The sequence below is a fragment of the Rhinoderma darwinii genome, chromosome 3 (genome assembly GCF_050947455.1).
Source record: "Rhinoderma darwinii isolate aRhiDar2 chromosome 3, aRhiDar2.hap1, whole genome shotgun sequence".
Lineage (NCBI taxonomy): Eukaryota > Metazoa > Chordata > Amphibia > Anura > Rhinodermatidae > Rhinoderma > Rhinoderma darwinii.
In genome coordinates this window covers 36,303,484-36,328,127 of record NC_134689.1, presented here as the reverse complement: position 1 = coordinate 36,328,127, position 24,644 = coordinate 36,303,484, and the positions used below count along the sequence as shown (strand labels likewise).

At 37.9% G+C, this 24,644-nt stretch overlaps 1 protein-coding gene and 1 long non-coding RNA gene across 24 annotated transcripts in view; one reads left to right on the top strand and one right to left on the bottom strand.

Annotated features, from left to right (window-relative positions):
* LOC142748889 (protocadherin gamma-C5-like) overlaps positions 1-24,644 on the top strand; it is a 352,928-nt gene that overhangs the window by 243,578 nt on the left and 84,706 nt on the right. The window contains exon 1 of one of the 23 annotated variants that reach the window (XM_075856236.1): positions 1,842-4,398. The exons of 20 other annotated variants lie outside the window; for them this stretch is intronic. In XM_075856236.1, the coding sequence (XP_075712351.1) occupies positions 1,972-4,398 (2,427 nt within the window). In that variant the 5' untranslated portion in view covers positions 1,842-1,971. Of the gene's footprint in view, positions 1-1,841; positions 4,399-12,123; positions 14,676-21,391; positions 23,930-24,644 lie in introns of those variants that run through there. 2 more of the 23 variants (XM_075856237.1, XM_075856250.1) reach the window with 2 other exon arrangements.
* Positions 1,654-9,041, bottom strand: LOC142748890 (uncharacterized). Its single transcript, XR_012882331.1, has 3 exons — positions 8,890-9,041; positions 2,824-2,872; positions 1,654-1,826 (listed from the first exon to the last, which is right to left on the bottom strand). It is a non-coding gene; the product is annotated as an uncharacterized LOC142748890 (long non-coding RNA).

The window sequence follows — 24,644 nt, the reverse complement described above, 5'->3', positions numbered from 1 at the left end:
GCTTGCAAAAGTACAACTGGGCGTGTTGATTCTGCAGCAGCATCAGCGTTTGCAGGTAAGTTGCTACATCGACTTACCTGCAAACGTGGATGCTGCTGCAGAATCAACTGTAGCCTCTGGTGCCGATGTGGCCGACACGATGCAGGACTTGTGAGTGACGTCACAGATCTGCACTGCCAGAAGCTGGGCGTTGTGAAGAGAAGTGGATGATACTTCTATACACAACGCCCAGCTAGTAAAAGTAGTAAACACGCCCCGATGTACGCACATAATACACGCCCAGTTGTACTTTTACTTTTCAACACGCCCAGTTGTACTTTTGCAAGCCTCATTTGCATAAATACAAAAATGGTCATAACTTGGCCAAAAATGCTCGTTTTTTAAAAATAAAAACGTTACTGTAATCTACATTGCAGCGCCTATCTGCTGCAATAGCAGATAGGGGTTGCAAAATCTGGTGACAGAGCCTCTTTAAGGTATTTTAGAGCTGATTTTCCATTGACACTACAGAAAACGCCTCAAGATGCGCTGAAAAAAATATGCTTTAAAATACCCTTGCAAACACCAAAATCTCCTAAAAAAAAAAACGCCTGTATTCAGTGGTTGTTTTCTCTTGAAATTAGCCTCGTATTTTCTGCCTCAAACATATGCCGTGTCAACATACCCTAAAAGAAAAAGTAAATTAAAGCCTTTTAGATGGGTTGTCCACTTTGGACAAGCTGTTTTGCTAGAAGGATCCCCTGAAGACAAGCTAACAAAAGATTGTCCAGCTGCTGGGACCACAGCAATCAAATATAATCTGTAGGGAAATCTGTCAGGAAGTGTCAAATTCCCCTACAGCACCACCACAGGAGTAATGAAGCATTACACCGTTCTCATTGAAATGGAGTGGCTGTCTATGTAGTGCACAGATGTTCCAGGTCCTCCAGAGAGAGGAATGCTCTGGAAAGCAATATTAAATAGCGGTCCCAAATAAAGGACTCCCCTCTATTAACTAATACACTTTTTTCTATTCGGCAAAATAATAATAAAAACAAATAAGAAATACTTATAGGAAGCCTTATAATAGCCTTGGAAACTTCAGGTATGCCCACTAATAACTAATATTCTTAATAATTTTAATAACTTTAACAGTTTGAAGGGAATCTGTAAAGATATGGAAGCTTATATCATATATTGCTTGATAAATCATAACAGCCATAATAATTATTTTATATACTAATTTGTTTATCAACAAACACATCACAGCTTTCATCCAAATATAAATATTACAAGTAACAGTGACATATGTGTGTTTATAATGTGACTAATCTTTATTATATTTAGATTCGCATGTAGTATTTAGAATGAAGCATGTCGGAATTGGAAGCCACATAAAAGTTCATTACGCAACCTATAATAGCTTATTTCTTCCCTTTATATATGGTATATGCTAAACTTTACATATATATATATATATATATATATATATATATATATATATATATTATATACATAATAGACATAACACTTTGTATACCTGCTGCATTATATTTGCTTCGATGAATTACTTTAATTTATTATTTAAGCCTTACAAAAGTACCATATTATAAAAATTCAGAAACGTCACATAAATAAAAATCCCTATATTCAATTTTTATAGCAATTTTTATATCAATGTTACAATTTCATGACATGTTTTAACATTTATCAGTGGTATCTGTTAGCAAGGAACCTAAGTCAGTGACACTGCAGTTCCTCATATACGCCTCAGAGCGCCGCTGTTCACCAATAAGGAAAATATTCTACAAATCCAGAATCACCTCCATGATGCAGACAGTGTTCAACTGCAAGAAAAAATACACAGCATTTCACACTAGGATTTGCTGGGGACAGGACTTATAAAGAAGAGAGATTATTTTCTTATGTTAATTCTACTGGATTATAAATATAACAAGGAATTTCACCATTATATTCCTGGAAAGAAGAAGGATGGCTGGATTACAACTACAGGAAGGACAATCAATGCAAGGACTCAGATGGCAAGTAATATTTCCCTTCTTATTTTCCTGGCTGTGTCATTCAGTCTCTGGTCAGATTCATTATTCCATAAATGAAGAATTAAGAAAAGGTTCTATTGTTGGAGATTTAGCAAAGGATCTTGAATTAAATGTTAAGGAGCTCTCCAGAAGAAAATTACGTATTGTGTCTAAAATCTCTGAGAAATATTTCAGCATAAATCTGGATAATGGAAACCTATACATTGCTGATAGGATAGACAGGGAGACATTGTGCAGAGCTGCAGATGATTGTGTCCTTACATTTGATGCTGTGATGGAAAATCCACTAAATGTCTTTAATGTTAAGATTGATATTCAGGATATAAATGATAATCCTCCTACATTTGTCTATGACAAGATTAGAATAGAAATGAGTGAATCCACCACCCAAGGAAGAAGGTTTCTCTTACAAAATGCAGAAGATGTGGATATCGGTAATAATTCTCTGATAAGCTACAGACTCAGTGTAAACCAGTATTTTGCTCTTGGAGAGAAGGTCAGCAGTGATGGCAGTGTATTTCCAGAGCTTATACTAGAGAAACCTCTAGACCGAGAGACACAAAACAAGCATGAACTCATTCTAACAGCTTCTGATGGTGGAAATCCTGTACAGACAGGCACTGCCATCATTAATATCATCATCAATGATATCAATGATAATTCTCCAGTATTTACACAGGATGTATATAAAGTAAGTGTTAGGGAAAATATACCGGTGAATTCTACAGTTCTGCAGGTCAGTGCAAGTGATGAAGATGAAGGTGTCAATGCACAGATTACTTACTCATTTAGTACCACAGCGAGTCATATTCTTGATGGCTTTTCTATCAATCCTAAAAGTGGAGAAATTAAAACAAAGGGACATTTAGATTATGAAGTAACAAAATTCTATGAGATTTCTGTGCAAGCAGAAGACGGCGGCGGTCTACCAGCCAAAGCCAAGGTTCTAATAGAAATAATAGATAAAAATGATAATGCTCCAGAGATTTCCATTTCCTCATTGTTGACTAATATTGCTGAGGATTCTGTCTCTGGTAGTATAGTAGCGCTTATTAATGTTCATGATCCTGACTCAGGAGAAAATGGTGAAGTTAAATGTATAATAGAAGGTGATTTACCATTTGAGTTAATATCATCATCAAGTAGTTTTTATAAAATTGTTACAAAAAGTAGTCTAGATAGAGAAAAGATCTCATCCTACAACATCACAATACAAGCCTCAGACAAAGGTTCTCCTGAAATGACTTCTAGAAAAGTTATTCGGCTTGATGTATCAGATGTCAATGACAATGCCCCAGTGTTTGAGAAATTGGTTCACACTGCATTTATACCAGAAAATATTTTACCAGGAGCTTCAATATTCAGTATTCAAGCAAGAGATATGGACAGTGAAGACAATGCTAAGATTATATATTCTATAATGACTGGTAGTAATGAAGAAGATCCCCTGTCTTCTTATATCTCCATGAATCCAGTAACTGGGGTCATATACGCTCAACGGTCATTTGATTATGAGAAGCATAAGGAATTTAATATCCAGATCATTGCCAGAGACAATGGATCTCCATCTTTGAACAGCAGTACAACATTGAGAATATGTATAGTAGACCAGAATGATAATTCACCTGTCATTCTGTACCCATCACCAGAGGTCGATAGCCCAACATTTGAGATGGTTCCTTGGACCTCTGAACAAGGCTCTTTAGTATCTAAAGTGGTGGCAGTGGACGCTGACTCTGGACACAATGCCTGGTTGTCTTACTTTCTACAATCTTCAGAACCATCACTCTTCACCATTGACCAGCACACAGGAGAGATCAGGACATCACGTGTATTTCAAGAAAGAGACATCATGAAACATGGAATTGTGGTTCTAGTAAAAGACAATGGGATTCCCTCCCGCTCAACTTCAGTCTCTCTAAACATGGTGATTGCTGATCATTTTCATCAGGTCCTTCCTGAGCTGAGCAGTCAGTCTAACAAAGAAGAATCTCAGTCCAACCTACAATTCTACTTGGTAATAGCCTTGGCATTGATTTCCTTTCTCTTCATGCTGACTGTGATTATTGCAGTTGTCTCCAAATATAAAGAGTCCAAATCTTCTACTTCATTTGGATCCATGAGTACAAGTCTATATCCACAGGTAGACCCCAGATTTATTTCACAATTCAACAATGGAACATTACCTCTGCCATATTCATATGATGTTTGTGTAACTCTGGACCCAAGTGAGAGGGAATTTGCTTTTCTTAAACCCCAACACAATGTTCCTGTGGAAAGTCTAATAGATGCTGATGATTCAGGGATTGGAAATGAAAATGTAAAGAATTCTTCATATGTAGAAAATCTCATATCGCAGGTATGTTTAATTAAGTATTAATATTAACTTCATAGTGAAATGTAAAATGATAACATAATAAATACAGTGAAGAGTAAAATTTATATTTTACTGCTTTTTACTTTTACAGCTTTGCATTTCATTGGCTACAAGTATAAATCATAGGATATTAAGACAGAATATGTTTCGACAATCCACATGCATTGTTTTATCAGTAGCAATTTATTATATGAATCGAGTTATGCCTTAAAATATGTGTATTTTCATGCACACAAACTCTTTATAAATAGCCATTTTTAGAGGTTTATTTTCAAAACTCTATTTATGCATTGCTGTTTTTGATTTCTTTGTGACATTTGATAAAGTTCATAACCATTAATAAATTAAAAGAAAAATAAGTTATGCATTTTTTGCCTACCACTCCTTTTTGGAATCAGAACCATACCTATGCTTAGTCTGAGGGTATGTTCACATGTAGAAAAAGTGGAAGTAGAAAAGTAGCTGAAAATTACAGAGCTGTTTTCAAGGGAACAGCCTCTGATTTCAAGGCGTTTTTGAAGCAGAAAACGAAGCTTCTTTTAATTTGAAGCTACTTTTGAGGATTTTTTTAGGCATTTTTCATAGTGTAAATGGAAAATTAGCTCCAAAAATGCCTCAAGAAGTGAAATGGGACTTTTTACGAGGAGTTTTTTTAAAGGGAATGTGTTGCGAGTTTTTTTTTTTTTTGGTAAAGCAACCACATTGCTTTATGCTGCAAAATTTGGGAAAACTCACTCGCTCTAGTGAGCTCTCAGAATCCCCCCCTCCTTTATCCTGGCTAGTGCCGGGAGAAACGAGGGGATTGAACGGTCAAACCTCCTACACTGTGTGTCGCCATTTTTTGAGCTAACACACAGTGTAGTAGGTTAACATACACTAGTAAACACACAGTAAAAGACGAACATACATAGAAATAACTTACCTGCTCCAGTCGCCGCCGCTCCCTCCGGTCCGTCCGCTCCATCTGCTACCGCCGCTCCAAGTGCACAAGTCCGGAAGCCGCGACCGGAAGTAGTAATCTTACTGTCCGGCCGCGACTTCCGGTCTATAGGAAAATGGCGCCGGACGGCGCGCAGTTCAACTTGGACTGTGTGGGAGCGGCGCATGCGCCGTTCCCACACAGACGGCGTACAGCATAGTGAATGGAACGGGCCCCGTTCGCATTCACTATGGGACTGTAGCTGCCGTATTCCATGTCTTTATGTGTCGTTAATCGACACATACAGAAATGGAAAAAAAAATGGCAGCCCCCATAGGGAAGAAAAAGTGTAAAAATAAAAAAAAGTAAAACACAAACACACAAATAAATATAAACGTTTTTAATAAAACACTAAAACCAAACTGATGTAAAAAAAATTTTTTTCGTGACACTGTTCCTTTAAGTCAGCAGCATAAAAATACACCTCATGTGAACAGCACAGTGTATTTCTCATTAAATTCAATGGAAAACTGTTTGCAGGATTATTATAGATGTATTTTGGACTGTAAAATGTTGATTTTCTGCTCCAAAATCAGCCCAAAAATAAGCTGTGTGAACATATCCTTAGACTCACACACAAACATATTTAAAAACTATACCAATCCGGACTCAGTATGGATGTACAAACAGCACTAGTGAAGTTCTGTTTTAGTACCGTGTGTTGCTCTGTACTCTGTGAGTTCTGTGTACTTCTATATAAGTTCCATATGGTGTTCTGTACGAATACCATATGAGTTGCAAAATATTACCTGCTTCAAAAATTCTTTGCCAGTGGTTTCGGGGATAAAAAAAAAAGTAGGTATCCCTACAGACATGGTTTTGTATACATAGATGTCATTTTTCAGTCTCCATTTACTTCTATGTGGAAAGGCACCCATGCGGCATCTAATACGGTAGGGCTGTTTTGTTTTTTTCTTCAAGTGGAACATGGAGTGAGTACAAAAACACCTCTGTGCGTACATATGGCATCACTCCAAGGTATGGAAAACTTCACAGGATAACATTACTGCACCAATGAAGCTATAATATAGTCATGTGCATGAACCCTAAGACGACTGACGACTCATCAATGAGTTCCTGCTATTCTGTGCTATCAATGCACCAGCAAGGAATTCTGCAAGTATTCAGCTTGGAAGCCTACACAATTGTAAATGCATCTCTGGTGTATAACATAAGTTGTAACTAAGAATGAGTATAAGACTAAAAGAAACAATACATTTAGGAAGTTTTTTTTATATAGATTAATTGTACTTGTAATCTCTAACCACTTTATATCAGCTGTGTTCACACGGAGCTTTTTGCAGGAGGAAAATTCCTCCTGCAAAAACTGCTCCAGACGTTTTTTGCACAGTGGTTTGACAAAAACTCGTCAAAACACTCGTCGAGGTGTTTTTTTCCTCTTTCTGACTGATTGAAATGGGGTTTTGGAGGCGGAAACTGCCTGAAGATGGGTCATGATGCTTCTTTTTACCGGGAGGCATTTTCGGGCGTTTTTTGACGAGTTTTACGGAGCGGTTTCCGCGCCAAAAACCTTGTAATAAAACTCTGTGTGAACAGGGCCTAAGCTGCTCAGTGTATTCTCAGCCTTATTGAGTATGGCAACGTATTATTATTATTTTATTAATATTTTAATTATTATTCCTTTAAAATGAAAGAAATGGTTAGTTGGACTTTACCATGTATTATTGGATGTAGTTGTTGGTTTATTTCTAGGGAACTCGCAATAAAGCCTGTTGTGTGAAAAATGTAACCAGCCCTAGAAAAGTCTGCCCCCTAATATGCCATCACTCTGCCACCTGTATGCCACCACTCTGTCCCCTGTATACCATCACTGTTCCCTGTATGCCACCACTTTGTCCCCTCAGTATGCCATCATTGTTCCTTGGGTATGCCACCACTCTGTTGCCTGTATGCCATCACTGTCCTGTGTGTGTCACTACTCCACAATCTGTGTGCCCATTGTGCAAAAAATACAATGGGATCAAGAAAACTCTTGTTGGTCAGTCCTTTCATTTTTCATGAAACTTTACAATCCAAAATGCAAGATGATCTATCCAGGGCAGGAGACGTGGACCCCTTGCGCAGGTTGCTTCATAGTTTGTTTGTTTTTCTAATGGTTTTAAAAACATTTTTTTTTGCTCCCGCATATCTATTATACTGACTGTATCCATACACTAACTTCCAATAGTGATACCCCCCCCCTACGCAACACCCTTCTACTGATTGACCGTGTATTATCAATAAAGTTTTTAGAGTGCCCATGCTGATATTTCATAAGTTGTTAAATTAATGTGAAAATGCGATTGCGATCTAATTTTACTACTTCTTTGGAGCTACATCTAGAAAACTCTATCTATAGGAAGGTCTTTCTCCTGGAAAGCGTTTATTACAAAATTTGGTTAAGAGTGCCAAATTAATGTCTTGCAACAGCATTTTCATCATGTGTGTCGTTTAACGCCTTATAGCGTGTAGCATTTTGTCTAGCTCGGAGAGCTCTAACATCTCGATTATTGCAGTTCTGCTACCTACAAATAATTTGTTTGTTTCTGTGTTGTCTTTGTGCCTTTTAATTGCTGAGACATACCCTTTTTTCGGGGGTCATATTTTGTGCTTCTGCAATATTTACATTACGCATGGGCTGAGACTCAGCTCCAATTTGTTCTGGTATAATTTCATTATAATGATCACGCAAATGCTGAATCTCAGCAATTCTTTCATCTGCAGTTCGTTGTTGCCAACTTGTTCTGTCATAATTGGCTTTGCGGCGTTTAAAATCAGCTTGTTCTTCTGCCGTTAACTGCCTTTTTGGACATGGCATTTTTTACAGAAGTAAATTAATGTTGTCATCTGCAGTGCATTCACCCCCCCCCCCTACATACACACACAGACACACACACAGACACACACAGACACAGACACACACACACACACACACACACACAGAAACACACAGACACACACACACACACACACACACAGAAACACACAGACACACACACACAGAAACACACACACACACACACACACACACACAGACACACACACACACACACAGAAACACACACACAGAAACACACACAGAAACACACACACACACACACAGAAACACACACACACACACACACACCATGTGATGTTGATGTTTCACATTCAGTTCACAGGGTTACATGGATGTCATAACATCCATGGGCAAACTAAATAGGAATAATGGTGCAATTATTGTTAATATTGAACAGCTCATTGTGTGTGTATGTACTTGTATTACATTGCTTTCTGTCGCTAGGTGATGTTATCATGCCCATAGCAACAAATCATAGCTCAGCTTTCCTTTAATTAAACTGCTCTAGTAAAATGAAAGCTCTGCTGTGATTGGTTGGTGTGCGCAACAAACAGTTTTTCTTTAGGCAGTTTGGACAAATCTCCTCACTAAAACAACACATTTATTAAGGGAACCTGTCCCCATCATTTTCACCCCTACACCCAAAGCACCCTACCTGAGGGTGAAAATGCTGCTGACAGGTTCCCTTCGGAATAGTCCTTTCAGGGAGATGAGAGGCAGTTACAGGTAGCAGTAAATATGTCTGCTTCAACCTGTCACTGATTGGCTAAAGTGGTTACACCATCTGACCGCTGCAGCCAGAGAAGAAGTAAGTCGTTGGCAAAAGGTTTGCCTTTATATATTAGAATGATTGCGTGTGGTATTATTATTGTAATGGTGATGAGTTATAGAAAAATAAAAAACAAGAGGAACTACAAATGGTAATGTTTCCATTATTACCTAATAAATCTACAGTTCATTTTTTTGTAAGGCAAATTGGAAGATGATCTGGTCCAGTCAAGTTAGGCCTTGTTTACACCATGTGTTTTGGCCGACCTTTAACGTCCCGACATATACGTTACATAGGATGTGACAGATGTTTAACAGTGGTATCCGTCACCCACAGACTGTAAATCTGAATGCATATGTTGCGTATTACGTGCGGATGTGCCGCTTGTATTTCCATGCGGCAAATCCACCCATGTAATACAGTACCAACAAAGTAAATGAGATTTCATGAAATCTCATCTACACGGTGCAGATTTTTTCTGTGCATATAGTGACCTGCGGTGCGTATTTTAAAATCCGCAGCATGTCAATGTATCCTGCGTTTCCACTTGCAAATTGTATCTGACTAGTTTTAGAGAAAAACGCATCAAAATACGCACCATTAGGTGTGGTTTTAGCTGCGGAATGACGTGCGTATACCTGCGGTTTTGGTGCGGATGTTCCACATCAAATTACGCAACGTTTTCATGTAGCCTAACAGTATCCGTTTAATGGATATGTCATAAAAAGCTAACGATTTATTCACTACAATGGCAAACTTCAGCTATAGGCTACCATGTTTAAAAGAAAGTATATGTTTAACGTATACGTGTTTTTTACTTTACTCAGAAGAATATAATAGCGTAATCTTCTATGCTATTCCATGCCTTGTTTTAAATACTGACGCATACTGGGCAGCCGGCAGACGAAAGACACATTAAGTATGTATGTCGGTAACTTTCCCAACCTACGCGCTAAAAATAGGGACAAATCATGATGTGAACAGAGCCTTACATTAATTAATGCTCCGCCCACCATGTTATAAAGTTGCAAATTGTAAAACTCATGTCAACTGGGAGATATTCTATTGATGGATTTATCAATGTGGTTTTACTACTTTTATGTTTAGGATTATAATATAATATCTTTAGTGGTTTTGACTTGTCTGGGTCAAGGAGGTATTGTTTTCCCTTCACTTACATTCAAGTTCAACTTTTATCTTTTATCTTTTGTGTGGATAAAGCTAGAGGGCTGTTCAAACTCTGTTCTCTTTCAATGTCATAGAGTATATTATTTGTTTGCTATGTGTAACCCCTCCAATACTTGCTGAAAATCTAAGGCTGTGTTCACACTGCTTACTTTCAGGCATATTTTGGAGCGCAAAAAGCTCGTCTTATGCTCGAAAATACACTTGAAATACGCCTGCAAACAGTTTCCTATTGATTTCAATGAGAAATACAATATGCTGTTTATATGAGGCATATGTTTACGCTGCTAAATTTTTAAATAAAACGCCTCTTAAAAATATGCCTCTTAAAATGAAGTCTCATGCCACTTTTTGAAGATGTTTTTAGAACTGGCCTTAAAATATGCCTCAAAATACGCTTCAAAATACCCTTGCAAACACCAAAATCTGCTCCATAAAACACCTAGATTCAGAGGCTGTTTTCCCTTTAAATCAGCCTTATACATATGCCGTGTGAACATACCCTAAAAGAAAAAGTAAATTAAAGCTTTTTACAGGGGTTGTCCGCTTTGGACAACCATTTTTGCTAGAAGAATCCCTTTAAAATATTCTGACAAAAGAGTGTCCAGCTGCTGGGACCATTGCAATTAAATATAATCTGTAGGGAAACCTGTCAGGAAGTGTCAAATTCCCCTATAGCACCACCACAGGAGTAATGAAGCATTACACCGTTCCCATTGAAATAAAGGAGCTGTCTATTTAGTGCACAGAAGTTCCAGATCCTCCAGAGAGAGGGAAATAATTTATAGGAAGCCTTACACTAGTCTTGAAAAGATCAGTTATGCCCACTAATAACTAATATTCCTAATCATTTTGATATCTTTAACAGATTGAAGAGAATCTGTAAGAATATGGAAGCTTATATCATATATTGCTTTTTAACCTGCCTCTTGATAAGTCGTAACAGGCATAACACGAATCAAGGTAGAGGGATTTAGGTTCTTTACTAGTTTTGTTACTCTTATGCCAACAAGCATTGACACTCTTTAGATTCATTCTTATTATAAAGTATTATTTGTATTTAATATACTGTACATATAGCAATCATCTAATTACAAATAACAGTGACATATAATATGTATTTATTGCATTTATAACGTAACTATCTTTATTATATTTAGCTAAGCATGTAGTATTTAGAATGAAGCATGTCGGAATTGGAAGCCACATAAATGTTCATTATGGAACCTATAATAGCTTATTTCTTCCCTTTATACATGGTATTAGATTCTATAATTTAAGATTAAAAGTGAAATATACATGCTTGTGTTAGGGGTTATGAGTCAGACTGAACATTTTACTCATTGGCATATACCACATCTAGGAGGAAATATGACTCTGTAATAGCAATACATTATGTTGTAGTTCGGGGCAAATATTCATATGTAATAGCATTGCTTTGAACCATGATCACTCCATGTTCTCCAGTACTTTACTAAACATGCAGTTCTGAGCAAATATTTAAATTATTTTAAGATGATGCTGTATAAAATATAATTCCTCTTTTGTTGTGTAATTAGGCTGGGTAACCCAGATATGTTAAACTTCAAATAAACTTCATAATAGACCATTCTGTATAGCTGCTGCATTATATTTGTTTCAATTAATTACTTTAATTTGACTATTATTTAAGCCTTACAAAAGTACCATATTATAAACAATTACAAACATCACATAAATTTGACAAAAATTACATTTTATAGCAATTTTTATATAAAAGTTACAATTTCATGACATTTTTTTTAGTAGTGATATCTGTTAGCAATAAACCTAAGTCACTGATACTGCAATTCCACATATACGCCTCAGAGCGCCGCTGTTCACCAATAAGGAAAATATTCTGCAAATCCAGAATCACCTCCATGATGCAGACAGTGTTCAACTGCAAGAAGAAATACACAGCATTTCACAATAGGATTTGCTGGGGACAGGACTCATAAAGAAGAGAGATTATTTCTGGTTTTATCTGGATTATAAATATAACAAGGAATTTCACCATTATATATCTGGTAAGAAGAAGGATGGCTGGATTACAACTGCAGGAAGGACAATCAATGCAAAGACTCAGATGGCAAGTAATATTTCCCTTCTTATTTTCCTGGCTGTGTCATTCAGTCTCTGGTCAGATTCATTATTCCATAAATGAAGAATTAAGAAAAGGATCTATTTTTGGAAATTTAGCAAAGGATCTTAAATTAAATGTTAAGGAGCTCTCCAGAAGAAAATTACACATTGTGTCTGAAGTCTCTGAGAAATATTTCAGTATAAATCTGGATAATGGAAATCTATACATTGCTGATAGGATAGACAGGGAGACATTGTGCAGAGCTGCAGATGATTGTGTCCTTACATTTGATGCTGTGATGGAAAATCCACTAAATTTCTTCAATGTTAAGATTGATATTCAGGATATAAATGACAATCATCCTACATTTGTTCATGACAAGATTAGAATAGAAATGAGTGAATTAACCTCCCCAGGAAGAAGGTTTCGCTTACAAAATGCAGAAGATATAGACATAGGTAATAATTCTCTGATAAGGTACAGACTCAGTGTAAACCAGTATTTTGCTCTTGGAGAGAAGGTCAGCAGTGATGGCAGTGTATTTCCAGAGCTTATACTAGAGAAACTTCTAGACCGAGAGACACAAAACAAGCATGAACTCATTCTAACAGCTTCTGATGGTGGAAATCCTGTACAGACAGGCACTGCCATCATTAATATCATCATCACTGATATCAATGATAATTCTCCAGTATTTACACAGGATGTATATAAAGTAAGTGTTAGGGAAAATATACCGGTGAATTCTACAATCCTGAAAGTCAGTGCAAGTGATGAAGATGAAGGTGTCCATGCACAGATCACTTACTCTTTTAGCACCACATCGAGTCATATTCTTGATGGCTTTTCTATTGATCCTAAAAGTGGAGAAATTAAAACAAAAGCGTATTTAGATTATGAAGTAACAAAATTATATGAGATATCAGTCCAAGCAGAAGACGGCGGCGGTCTACCTGCCATAACCAAGGTTTTAATAGAAATAATAGATAAAAATGATAACGCTCCTGAGATTTCCATATCCTCACTGTTGACTAAGATTGCTGAGGATTCTGCCTCTGGGAGTGTAGTGGCATTTATCAAAGTTCATGATCGTGACTCAGGAGAAAATGGTGAGGTCCAATGTATAATAGAAGGAGATTTGCCATTTGAGTTAATATCATCATCAAGTAATTTTTATAAAATTGTTACAAAAAGTAGTCTAGATAGAGAAAAGATCCCATCCTACAACATCACAATACAAGCCTCAGACAAAGGTTCTCCTGAAATGACTTCTAGAAAAGTTATTCGGCTTGATGTATCAGATGTCAATGACAATGCCCCAGTGTTTGAGAAATTGGTTTACACTGCATTTATACCAGAAAATAATTCACCAGGAGCTTCAATATTCAGTATTCAAGCAAGAGATATGGACAGCGAAGACAATGCTAAGATAATATATTCTATAACTACTAGAAGTAATGAAGAAGATCCCCTGTCTTCCTACATCTCCATGAATCCAGTAACTGGGGTCATCTATGCTCAGCGGTCATTTGATTATGAGAAGCATAGGGAATTTAATATCCAGATCATTGCCAGAGACAATGGAGCTCCATCTCTGAACAGCAGTACAACATTGAGAATATGTATAGCAGACCAGAATGATAATTCACCTGTTATTCTGTACCCATCACCAGAGGTCAATAGCCCAACATTTGAGATGGTTCCTTGGACCTCTGAACAAGGCTCTTTAGTATCTAAAGTGGTGGCAGTGGACGCTGACTCTGGACACAATGCCTGGTTGTCTTACTTTCTACAATCTTCAGAACCATCACTCTTCACCATTGACCAGCACACAGGAGAGATCAGGACATCACGTGTATTTCAAGAAAGAGACATCATGAAACATGGAATTGTGATTCTAGTAAAAGACAATGGGATTCCCTCTCGCTCAGCTTCAGTCTCCCTAAACATGGTGATTGCTGATCATTTTCATCAGGTTCTTCCTGAGCTGAGCAGTCAGTCTAACAAAGAAGAATCTCAGTCCAACCTACAGTTCTACTTGGTAATAGCTTTGGCATTGATTTCCTTTCTCTTCATGCTGACTGTGATTATTGCAGTTGTCTCCAAATATAAAGAGTCCAAATCTTCTTCTTCATTTGGATCCATGAGTACAAGTCTATATCCACAGGTAGACCCCAGATTTATTTCACAATTCAACAATGGGACATTACCTCTGCCATATTCATATGATGTTTGTGTAACTCTGGACCCAAGTAAGCAGGAATTTGCTTTTCTTAAGCCCGAACATAATGTTCCTGTGGAAAGTCTAATAGATGCTGATGATTCAGGTATTGGAAACGAAAATTTCAAGAATTGTCCACCTGGAGAAACTATTGTAACACAGGTATGTTTTATATAGTATATAGTCTTTTTATGTGTTATATCATTTATTATTCTCATAAGGTAATCAGAGTAATCATTAAAAGTATGCTTTTTACCCTTTACCAACCATATTGTATATAATACATATGTAGCAAAACATGTCCTAAATTATAGTATAATTGGAAACTATATAAGGATTGCATTCTTTTAAAGAATCCTGAATTTTTTTGAGTCCTTACTGAGCAACAAGAAAGTGGTGTACCTGTATAAAGGACCTGCCACTGTGACAGATCCTTTTAGTGTTGAATATTAGTTTGATGTCCTAATAGAGTTGTGCTATTGAGTGTAACTGCACCCAACAAACAACGAAACAACCAAAGTGCCAAATAGGTTGATTGGGGGGGGCACTTAGTTTTGTGAAGTCACATGTTGTATCCCATGTTAATTCCCAGCCAGTTAGCAGCTAAAAGAATCATATCACTCCACAACTGCTCAGAATCTGTAGTCATAAGCTACATCACGTAATTTTTTTCTGATCTGGTGACTGGCTTTGGTGATACACCTTATGGCTCCACAAAAGCAGGAAGTGTTTTCTTTTAAACCACCAATTTGGCTCTTTGAGGGACTCTTTTATCGGTGCAGATCCACCCACTACTATAACTCTACTAGGGTATCATACTGATGTTCCTATTTTAATAGGTCTGTCATAATGTACTGACGGTTTCATTTATTTTATACTGCAATAGATAAAACTAGACAGTAGCTCAGATAAAAATAGTTTGCAGAAATGAGACCAGACATAGATGTTATGGGGAGCTCAGGTTCTAGATTTCTTTATAAGGCCTCATTCGAATCACGTTTTCTGTTTATGCTTAGCGTGTAATTCGGAAAAGCTTCCAATGTATATGCTTAACATGTCCATTGTCGGATGGAGGCCAAAAGAGTGTTCTTTTGGCTTTTGCCTGGCTGGTATATGTCAGTATACTGAAAAAAAAAAACCACAAGGTATAATATAGTGTACCAGACTATGTTACTCCATTCAGCTAAGTCCAATAAAAAAACATATACGTTAAACGTATGCATTTTTTAACATGGTAGTCTATGGGTGTTGGTTGCCCCTGTATGGCATTCGTCACAGGCATCCCTTAAATAGATACATCATGAGCTTTTGGTATCCATGTAGCAGAAGTGTCATAAGAGGGTCATGAGAGGATGACATATTCATGTATGGATACCATTGTAGGCTATGGGTGACTGATGTATTTCTTAGGCATTTTTTTAGGCATCCTACACAGCCTATGTTTAATGTATACATTGGGAGCTTTTTGCGGGATATATGTCAAACGTAGGCCAAACGTGATGTAAACATAGGCTAAACTGAGAATTGTCCTGAGGTACAGGCTGGAATTGAAGCCTTTCCCTAGACTATAATTCGCCTAGACATGTTTTATCCATTAAGACCCACCAGGGAATATAACATAGAGTTATTTTAATAGTATATATTTTTTTACACTGTTCTGCCTTGATATGTAGTGTTAAGGGTTTCATGACTTTACAAGAATTCTTACAGTCTAAAATTATGACTAAAAAAATATATAATGTACGTATCTGTGTATTTTTATTAAAACTCATATATATTGTTACTGTTAATAGATCTTTGCAAGGCAATATTCACACTGCCCTATTTGGAGCCTCTGTCAGCGGCAGCATTGTTGTTCCTGTCAAAACTATAGAAACCATGCGTGAACCCGCCAGACCACCTTGATAGTCAATGAGGTCCAGCAGCTACTGGTTTTATCCATTGTACGGTGCATCTTTCTAGCTTCCATTATGAACAGAGACACAACCTAAATGTGAACAAAACCTAACATGTTTTGCATAGCAAAAAAAATCTATGTGCATTAATGTCGTAAAATAGATTTATGAATTAGCATATTTTGGATGAAGGGATGTTACAATTGCCACAATTAAATGATTTAGGACATATTATACAGCCTTCCATAGATATAAATATTTATTGGTGAGAAGATTGGGGATGGGGATGAGCTGTAATTCTAGAATGGGGAATGCGGGGTGAGTTGCAATACCAGACATAGACTATGGAAAGATTTTTTTTCTCTTTTTTAATCATAGATAACCTTTTTGATGCCATTTCTAATGTTGGGGTTTTTGTTAAATTGACCTGGTTTCTATATACTTTTCACATGTTTACTTTGCCTGCTTGTGTTATGTTGGACTAGGTTGTTGTATCTTCCTATTTATTTATTTTTTACAACAATCCTTAGTGGATCCAAAACAGCAGATCATACTTATTATACAATCATACTTCAACTCCTTTACGTTACTTTTTTTATATTAATCTAACAGGCAGTTATTGTATATTAAGAATTCAACTTGTTAAAGTGTATTAATGTACCATTTCAGTGTTACCTTTCTATTTCTTCAGCATTATTTTTTACTGACATTTACATTTTGTAGCATGATTTGGCAATATTGTTATTTATTTTGCAGATAAAAGTCTACTGAATTTAGGTATTTGGCAGTACACTTCTAATTTCTAAACTAAAGATGTCTCAAAGACACCACAATCCAAAAGATGTAGAATTTTTAAGGCATTGTATAAAAGCATAAGAAGAGAATTTTGTCCATGCATGGTCTTTCTTAAGTCACCCTGGTGGCATCACTAATACATTCCTTTAGGAATAGGGGAAGGGGACCTAGATCAGGAGTACCATGGAATGAGTTATAGACCAACTTAAGCATTAATGTAATAAAGTTTGTTTATCAGGCGAAGTAAGGAATAATTCTCAGGTATTCTGCTCTTTTCTTAAAAGCAACAAAGGAGGGAATTATGTAAGGATATTTTATACGTGATTTATCATATTATTTAATGTAATTATTATTAGTATAGTATTTATATTAACAAATCAATTTATATGAGACATGTTTTATTGTCTATATTGTAATGCATTTATAAGTTATTTAAGCTTACATAGATTTCCTACATCAAACTATTACCTTAAGAATATGTACAGCATATTACATTTCATAAGCTTTGCTTTCTCCTTCTTGACCAACTTTATAGTATTCTAGTTTAAAGTAACACTACCATTTACTTTATAATAATACCACTTGTCATGGGGTTCGTTACGTTAATACACGATCAACAGAGCCAGAGACGTCAGGGCAACTCCAACAGGGTTTATTGCATCCAATGTTGACAGAACAAGTCACGTTCAATGCAGGAACAACACACAGTCCACAAAATAAGTAATCCCAGGAACATCTTCAGAGTGCTGGCCTCAGCTTCAGCTCTCCTAAAGGTCTAAATCCAGAAGATCTCCATCCTCCCCAGGACAAGCCCTTATATCCCCTCAGGGGGAGGAACATCTTGGCAGTTTCTAGTCACCATCATTATAATGACTTTAGTTTGTAGTCATACACTGTCTGTAAGTGAGTTGTGGTCCTTTGTGCTATTATGTGGATTGCCACAGCCAGGATGAGAACACAATGGGGAAGATAATTGGATCACCCTTGATTGCTGGTCTGCACCTGAGCTGAATATAACTGTGGTGCCTCCTGATGACCCCCTGTGGGGTCTGGACAATGACAACACTTTGTCTTGTGGACTTCACCTCTGACTCGTCCAATTGTCCATAGGCTGGAGACATGACCTGTGGTACTTGATTAGAGAGTTATCCCTCTCTGCTGAGGACTCACAATAAACCACATATAATGCACCATCACAACCTCTCCCCTCATATAATAAGTGAGCTGGCCATGTGGCCTACACAGGCCGCTGGCCACCTCACTCATAAGCCACTTATTACAGTTCAATAAGAACAGTCCACAGGCTGTAAAGAAAGTCCAGTGCACATGTATATCCGGGGCTAAGAGCAATGTCTGGAAACACAATCACAAAGTTCAAGACACTTCCACAAAAGTTCCACGTCATCTGTTCACTTTGGAAGATCTGATCCGGTGGCCTCCAGGACAGTCCCGCCCGTGAGATGGAGTCTCTGGGGTCAGGGGGTTTCTTGGGACCTTTTATCCAGTTTACAGGTTTCTGCAGACTCCACATGGCCCATCCAGACGCTTTCCTCCCCACTGCATCCCACCACAATATATTGGGTAATGCTGGCCGGCTATCTGACCCATCACCCAGGCAAAGATCATTCCAGAAAATACAGTCACTGTTCAGAATTGTAGTGAGTCCAGAGAAGTTGGTGGCAGAAGATGGGGAGATAGAAGTCCAACCGTTTTTAGAAAACAAGGGCCTTGGGCATATTTGAAAAGGGTCTGAAGTCTCCCCATCATGAAGGTCACCACTGCTGTTGGGACCAGTGTCTTGTTGTCCTTCGCAGACCTGCTCCCCCAATGATCCTTCTTCCACCTTAGAACTCGCTGACACTCCAGTGTCATCCTCATCCATGTTGGAAGACTGTTTGCCTGGAGAGTCAATACTGACTGTAACATCCCCATAATCATTGGACTCAGACAAATCAGACCTCAAGGTAACAATACAGTTGGGTTCCTCAACCTCTTGGAAATCCTGGGGTGAAGGGAATGCAGGAAACACATCGCCAGGAGAAGCACAAACATCATTGCTCACTAGTGGGGCTGTATCATGTGACTTAACCTCAGTTGGGCTTTCAGAACTGGCACTGGTGATCTCAGTGCCAAAGATTTCAGGAGGTCTAGTGCTAGCCATATCGCCTGTGTCCTCATCATCCACACCAGTGCTAGTTATATCTCCTGTATCTTCATCATCCACACGAATGCTAGCCACATCTCCTGCATCTTCATCATCCACAGGACCCGTTTCTGCAGATACACTGACATTCTCTGTATGCACTCCTTCCGGTCCTGAATCAAGCCCAGAATCTTTTCCCTCTTCCTGGTGCTCCCATGTCTTATGGTATAAGCTGCCCACAGACATCACATCACTCACCTCAGGACACTCTGGAGCTTTCTCTGGAGATCTGTAGCGATCCGAGCCTGGAGCAGCAGCACAATCCTTATAACACTGTGCTGGCCGTTCACACCATGTTTGCGGCACCTCTCGCTCCGCTGTTGCCAGACACCAATTCCAGTCCCAGTCCCAGAACTTATCATCCTTGGAGGCCAAACATCCCAGAGCATCCATGGTCTCCTGGTGCAACTCCCGAGCTCGCACAAGGACTTGTTCCTTCCTTGCCATAGTTAGAGCCTTATCCCAAGCCCAACATTCAATGTCTTCTGTAAACTTTGGTCCAAGGCAGTCCATTGCCTCCTGGTAAAATACAATTGCTCTCCTCACGATAGACATCCTGGTGTGCAGACCTCTGTCCATCTCTCCTGCACTCTGTTGATCCCACTTCTGACACCAGTTGTCATGGGGTTCGTTACGTTAATACACGATCAACAGAGCCAGAGACGTCAGGGCAACTCCAACAGGGTTTATTGCATCCAATGTTGACAGAACAAGTCACGTTCAATGCAGGAACAACACACAGTCCACAAAATAAGTAATCCCAGGAACATCTTCAGAGTGCTGGCCTCAGCTTCAGCTCTCCTAAAGGTCTAAATCCAGAAGATCTCCATCCTCCCCAGGACAAGCCCTTATATCCCCTCAGGGGGAGGAACATCTTGGCAGTTTCTAGTCACCATCATTATAATGACTTTAGTTTGTAGTCATACACTGTCTGTAAGTGAGTTGTGGTCCTTTGTGCTATTATGTGGATTGCCACAGCCAGGATGAGAACACAATGGGGAAGATAATTGGATCACCCTTGATTGCTGGTCTGCACCTGAGCTGAATATAACTGTGGTGCCTCCTGATGACCCCCTGTGGGGTCTGGACAATGACAACACTTTGTCTTGTGGACTTCACCTCTGACTCGTCCAATTGTCCATAGGCTGGAGACATGACCTGTGGTACTTGATTAGAGAGTTATCCCTCTCTGCTGAGGACTCACAATAAACCACATATAATGCACCATCACACCACTAAACTAAGGTCAAACATCGACTAATAGTTAATAACTTTTATCACTGTATATGTTTTATCTATAAATATATTACATACAGTACTTATACAAATCTCCTACATATAAATACCTAAGCCCGTTAAAATATTTGTAAAAGATCAAAGTGTTCTACTTTAAAGCCTTTTCGTAATAAATGTGTGTGTGTGTGTGTGTGTGTGTGTGTGTGTGTGTGTGTGTATATATATATTGTGTGTATATATATTTTATATATATATATATATATATATATATATATATATATACACATATATTTATATATATTTATAAATAAACATACAATAGCAAAAAAAAGTAGAGGCAGAACTCCAGTGGTGTTGGTAAAGTGGTGTGTTTCAATTCACCCCAGTAGCAATGTTTCAATCCGTCTCAGTGGGATCTTTATCAAGCATCAACATACAGATGTAGCCATCTTTATCTTGATTCTTAATGCATTAAGTACGCTGTGACAAGAAACTTTAACTTGACTTTTTCAATGGTTTTTCAATGTCTTTTGTTGTGTGATATCACTGTGCAGCATCTTATCATAGTCAAGATAAACTGTGCTAATCTGTATGAGTACATAAAGTTTATATGAGTTTAAGTCACTGATACTGCAGTTCCACATATACGCCTCAGAGCGCCGCTGTTCACCAATAAGGAAAATAAACTGCAAATCCAGAATCACCTCCATGATGCAGACAGTGTTCAACTGCAAGAAGAAGCACACAGCATTTCACACTAGGATTTGCTGGGGACAGGACTCATAAAGAAGAGGGAGATTTTCTTATGTTAACTCTACTGGATTATTAATATAACAAGGAATTTCACCATTATATTCCTGGTAAGAAGAAGGATGGCTGGATTACAACTGCAGGAAGGACAATCAATGCAAGGACTCAGATGGCAAGTAATATTTCCCTTCTTATTTTCCTGGCTGTGTCATTCAGTCTCTGGTCAGATTCATTATTCCATAAATGAAGAATTAAGAAAAGGATCTATTGTTGGAGATTTAGCAAAGGATCTTGAATTAAATGTTAAGGAGCTCTCCAGAAGAAAATTACGTATTGTGTCTGGAGTCTATGAGAAATATTTCAGTATAAATCTGGATAATGGAAACCTATACATTGCTGATAGGATAGACAGGGAGACATTGTGTGAAGCTGCAGATGATTGTGTCCTTACATTTGATGCTGTGATGGAAAATCCACTAAATGTCTTCAATGTTAAGATTGAAATTCAGGATATAAATGACAATCCTCCTACATTTATTCCTGACACAATGACATTAGAAATGAGTGAATCCACATCCCCAAGAGCAAAATTTGCACTACAAAATGCAGAAGATATAGACATAGGTAATAATTCTCGGATAAGCTACAGACTCAGTGTAAACCAGTATTTTGCTCTTGGAGAGAAGGTCAGCAGTGATGGCAGTGTATTTCCAGAGCTTATACTAGAGAAACCTCTAGACCGAGAGACACAAAACAAGCATGAACTCATTCTAACAGCTTCTGATGGTGGAAATCCTGTACAGACAGGCACTGCCATCATTAATATCATCATCACTGACTTCAATGATAATTCTCCAGTATTTACACAGGATGTATATAAAGTAAGTGTTAGGGAAAATATACCAGAGAATTCTACAATTCTGCATGTCAGTGCAAGCGATGAAGATGAAGGTGTTAATGCACAGATCACATATTCAATTAGAACCACAGCAAATAATATTCTTCAGACTTTCACTATAAATCCCAGAAATGGAGAAATTACAATAAAAGGACAATTAGATTATGAAGTGAATAAATATTATGACATATCTGTGCAAGCCAAGGATGGAGGAGGCCTAGCTGCACATTCTAAGGTTTTAATAGAAATCCTAGACATAAATGACAATGCTCCTGAGATATCTATAACCTCATCATCAGATCTTATTTCTGAGGATTCTGCCTCTGGCACTGTGGTGGCTCTGATTCAAGTTCATGATCGGGACTCAGCAGAAAATGGTGAGGTCCAATGTATAATAGAAGGGGATTTACCATTTGAGTTAATATCATCAACAGGAAACTTTTATAAAATTGTTACAAAAAGTAGTCTAGATAGAGAAAAGATCCCATCCTACAACATCACAATACAAGCCTCAGACAAAGGTTCTCCTGAAATGACTTCTAGAAAAGTTATTCGGCTTGATGTATCAGATGTCAATGACAATGCCCCAGTGTTTGAGAAATTGGTTCACACTGCATTTATACCAGAAAATAATTCACCAGGAGCTTCAATATTCAGTATTCAAGCAAGAGATATGGACAGTGAAGACAATGCAAAGATTACTTATTCTATAACTACTAGAAGTAATGAAGAAGATCCCCTGTCTTCCTACATCTCCATGAATCCAGTAACTGGGGTCATCTATGCTCAGCGGTCATTTGATTATGAGAAGCATAAGGAATTTAATATCCAGATCATTGCCAGAGACAATGGAGCTCCATCTCTGAACAGCAGTACAACATTGAGAATATGTATAGTAGACCAGAATGATAATTCACCTGTCATTCTGTATCCATCACCAGAGGTCGATAGCTCAACATTTGAGATGGTTCCTTGGATCTCTGAACAAGGCTCTTTAGTATCTAAAGTGGTGGCAGTGGACGCTGACTCTGGACACAATGCCTGGTTGTCTTACTTTCTACAATCTTCAGAACCATCACTCTTCACCATTGACCAGCACACAGGAGAGATCAGGACATTACGTGTATTTCAAGAAAGAGACATCATGAAACATGGAATTGTGATTCTAGTAAAAGATAATGGGATTCCCTCTCGCTCAGCTTCAGTCTCTCTAAACATGGTGATTGCTGATCATTTTCATCAGGTCCTTCCTGAGCTGAGCAGTCAGTCTAACAAAGAAGAATCTCAGTCCAACCTACAATTCTACTTGGTAATAGCCTTGGCATTGATTTCCTTTCTCTTCATGCTGACTGTGATTATTGCAGTTGTCTCCAAATATAAAGAGTCCAACTCTTCTTCATTTGGATCCATGAGTACAAGTCTATATCCACAGGTAGATCCCAGATTTATTTCACAATTCAACAATGGAACATTACCTCTGCCATATTCATATGATGTTTGTGTAACTCTGGACCCAAGTGAGAGGGAATTTGCTTTTCTTAAACCTCAACATAATGTCCCTGTGGAAAGTCTAATAGATGCTGATGACTCAGGGATTGGAAATGAACGTTTAAAGAATTCTTCACCTGCAGAAACACAGGTATTTACTAGACCTCCTCTTTGAAAAGACCACCCTGATTTAAACCAGATTTTTCCTTCGCTGAATTCCCTTCTAGCCTATGTATATTTTACCTCTTCTTTTAGTGGACCATCCTTCTAGTAACCAACTTTTCACTACCATTTTGAATGGTGGGATTTCATAGTACAATTATTTTAACAATAAAATTTTTGAACAAACATTTTATTCAGTGTAATGTGGAGGTAAATATATAAAGATTCAGTTTAAAATGGTGATGTCAAATTAATGCTCAGATTTTTAGCATATTTTAGTATTCTCTCCATGTAGAATTTAGCCTTGTTGAAATCTTTGAGTATTATATAAGTTTTATATGTTGTTGGCTTCAGTTTACCACAATGGATTAAAGTCACTTTGGATCAATGCATTGCATTAAAGCTGTCTAATAAACCTAACAATAATAAAGCAAGACTTCTTGCCATGCTGTGCATCTAAGTCCTTAGGGTAAAGCAGCATCATACAGTAGGGTGCATTGCCTTTACTAGGTTAATGATCAGGCAGGAGTACACCTATACTCTGACTACTCTATCTAGTAATAGTGAAAAGAGAATTTGTCATGTGTCTCTGTTATGAGAGCCCAGGGGCATCGCACTGTGGGATCTTTACCACCCCCAAAAGTTGAGCAAGGGTGTGTGCATATATTTGTGTATGGGCTTGTATATATCGCTAAATGTGCAGT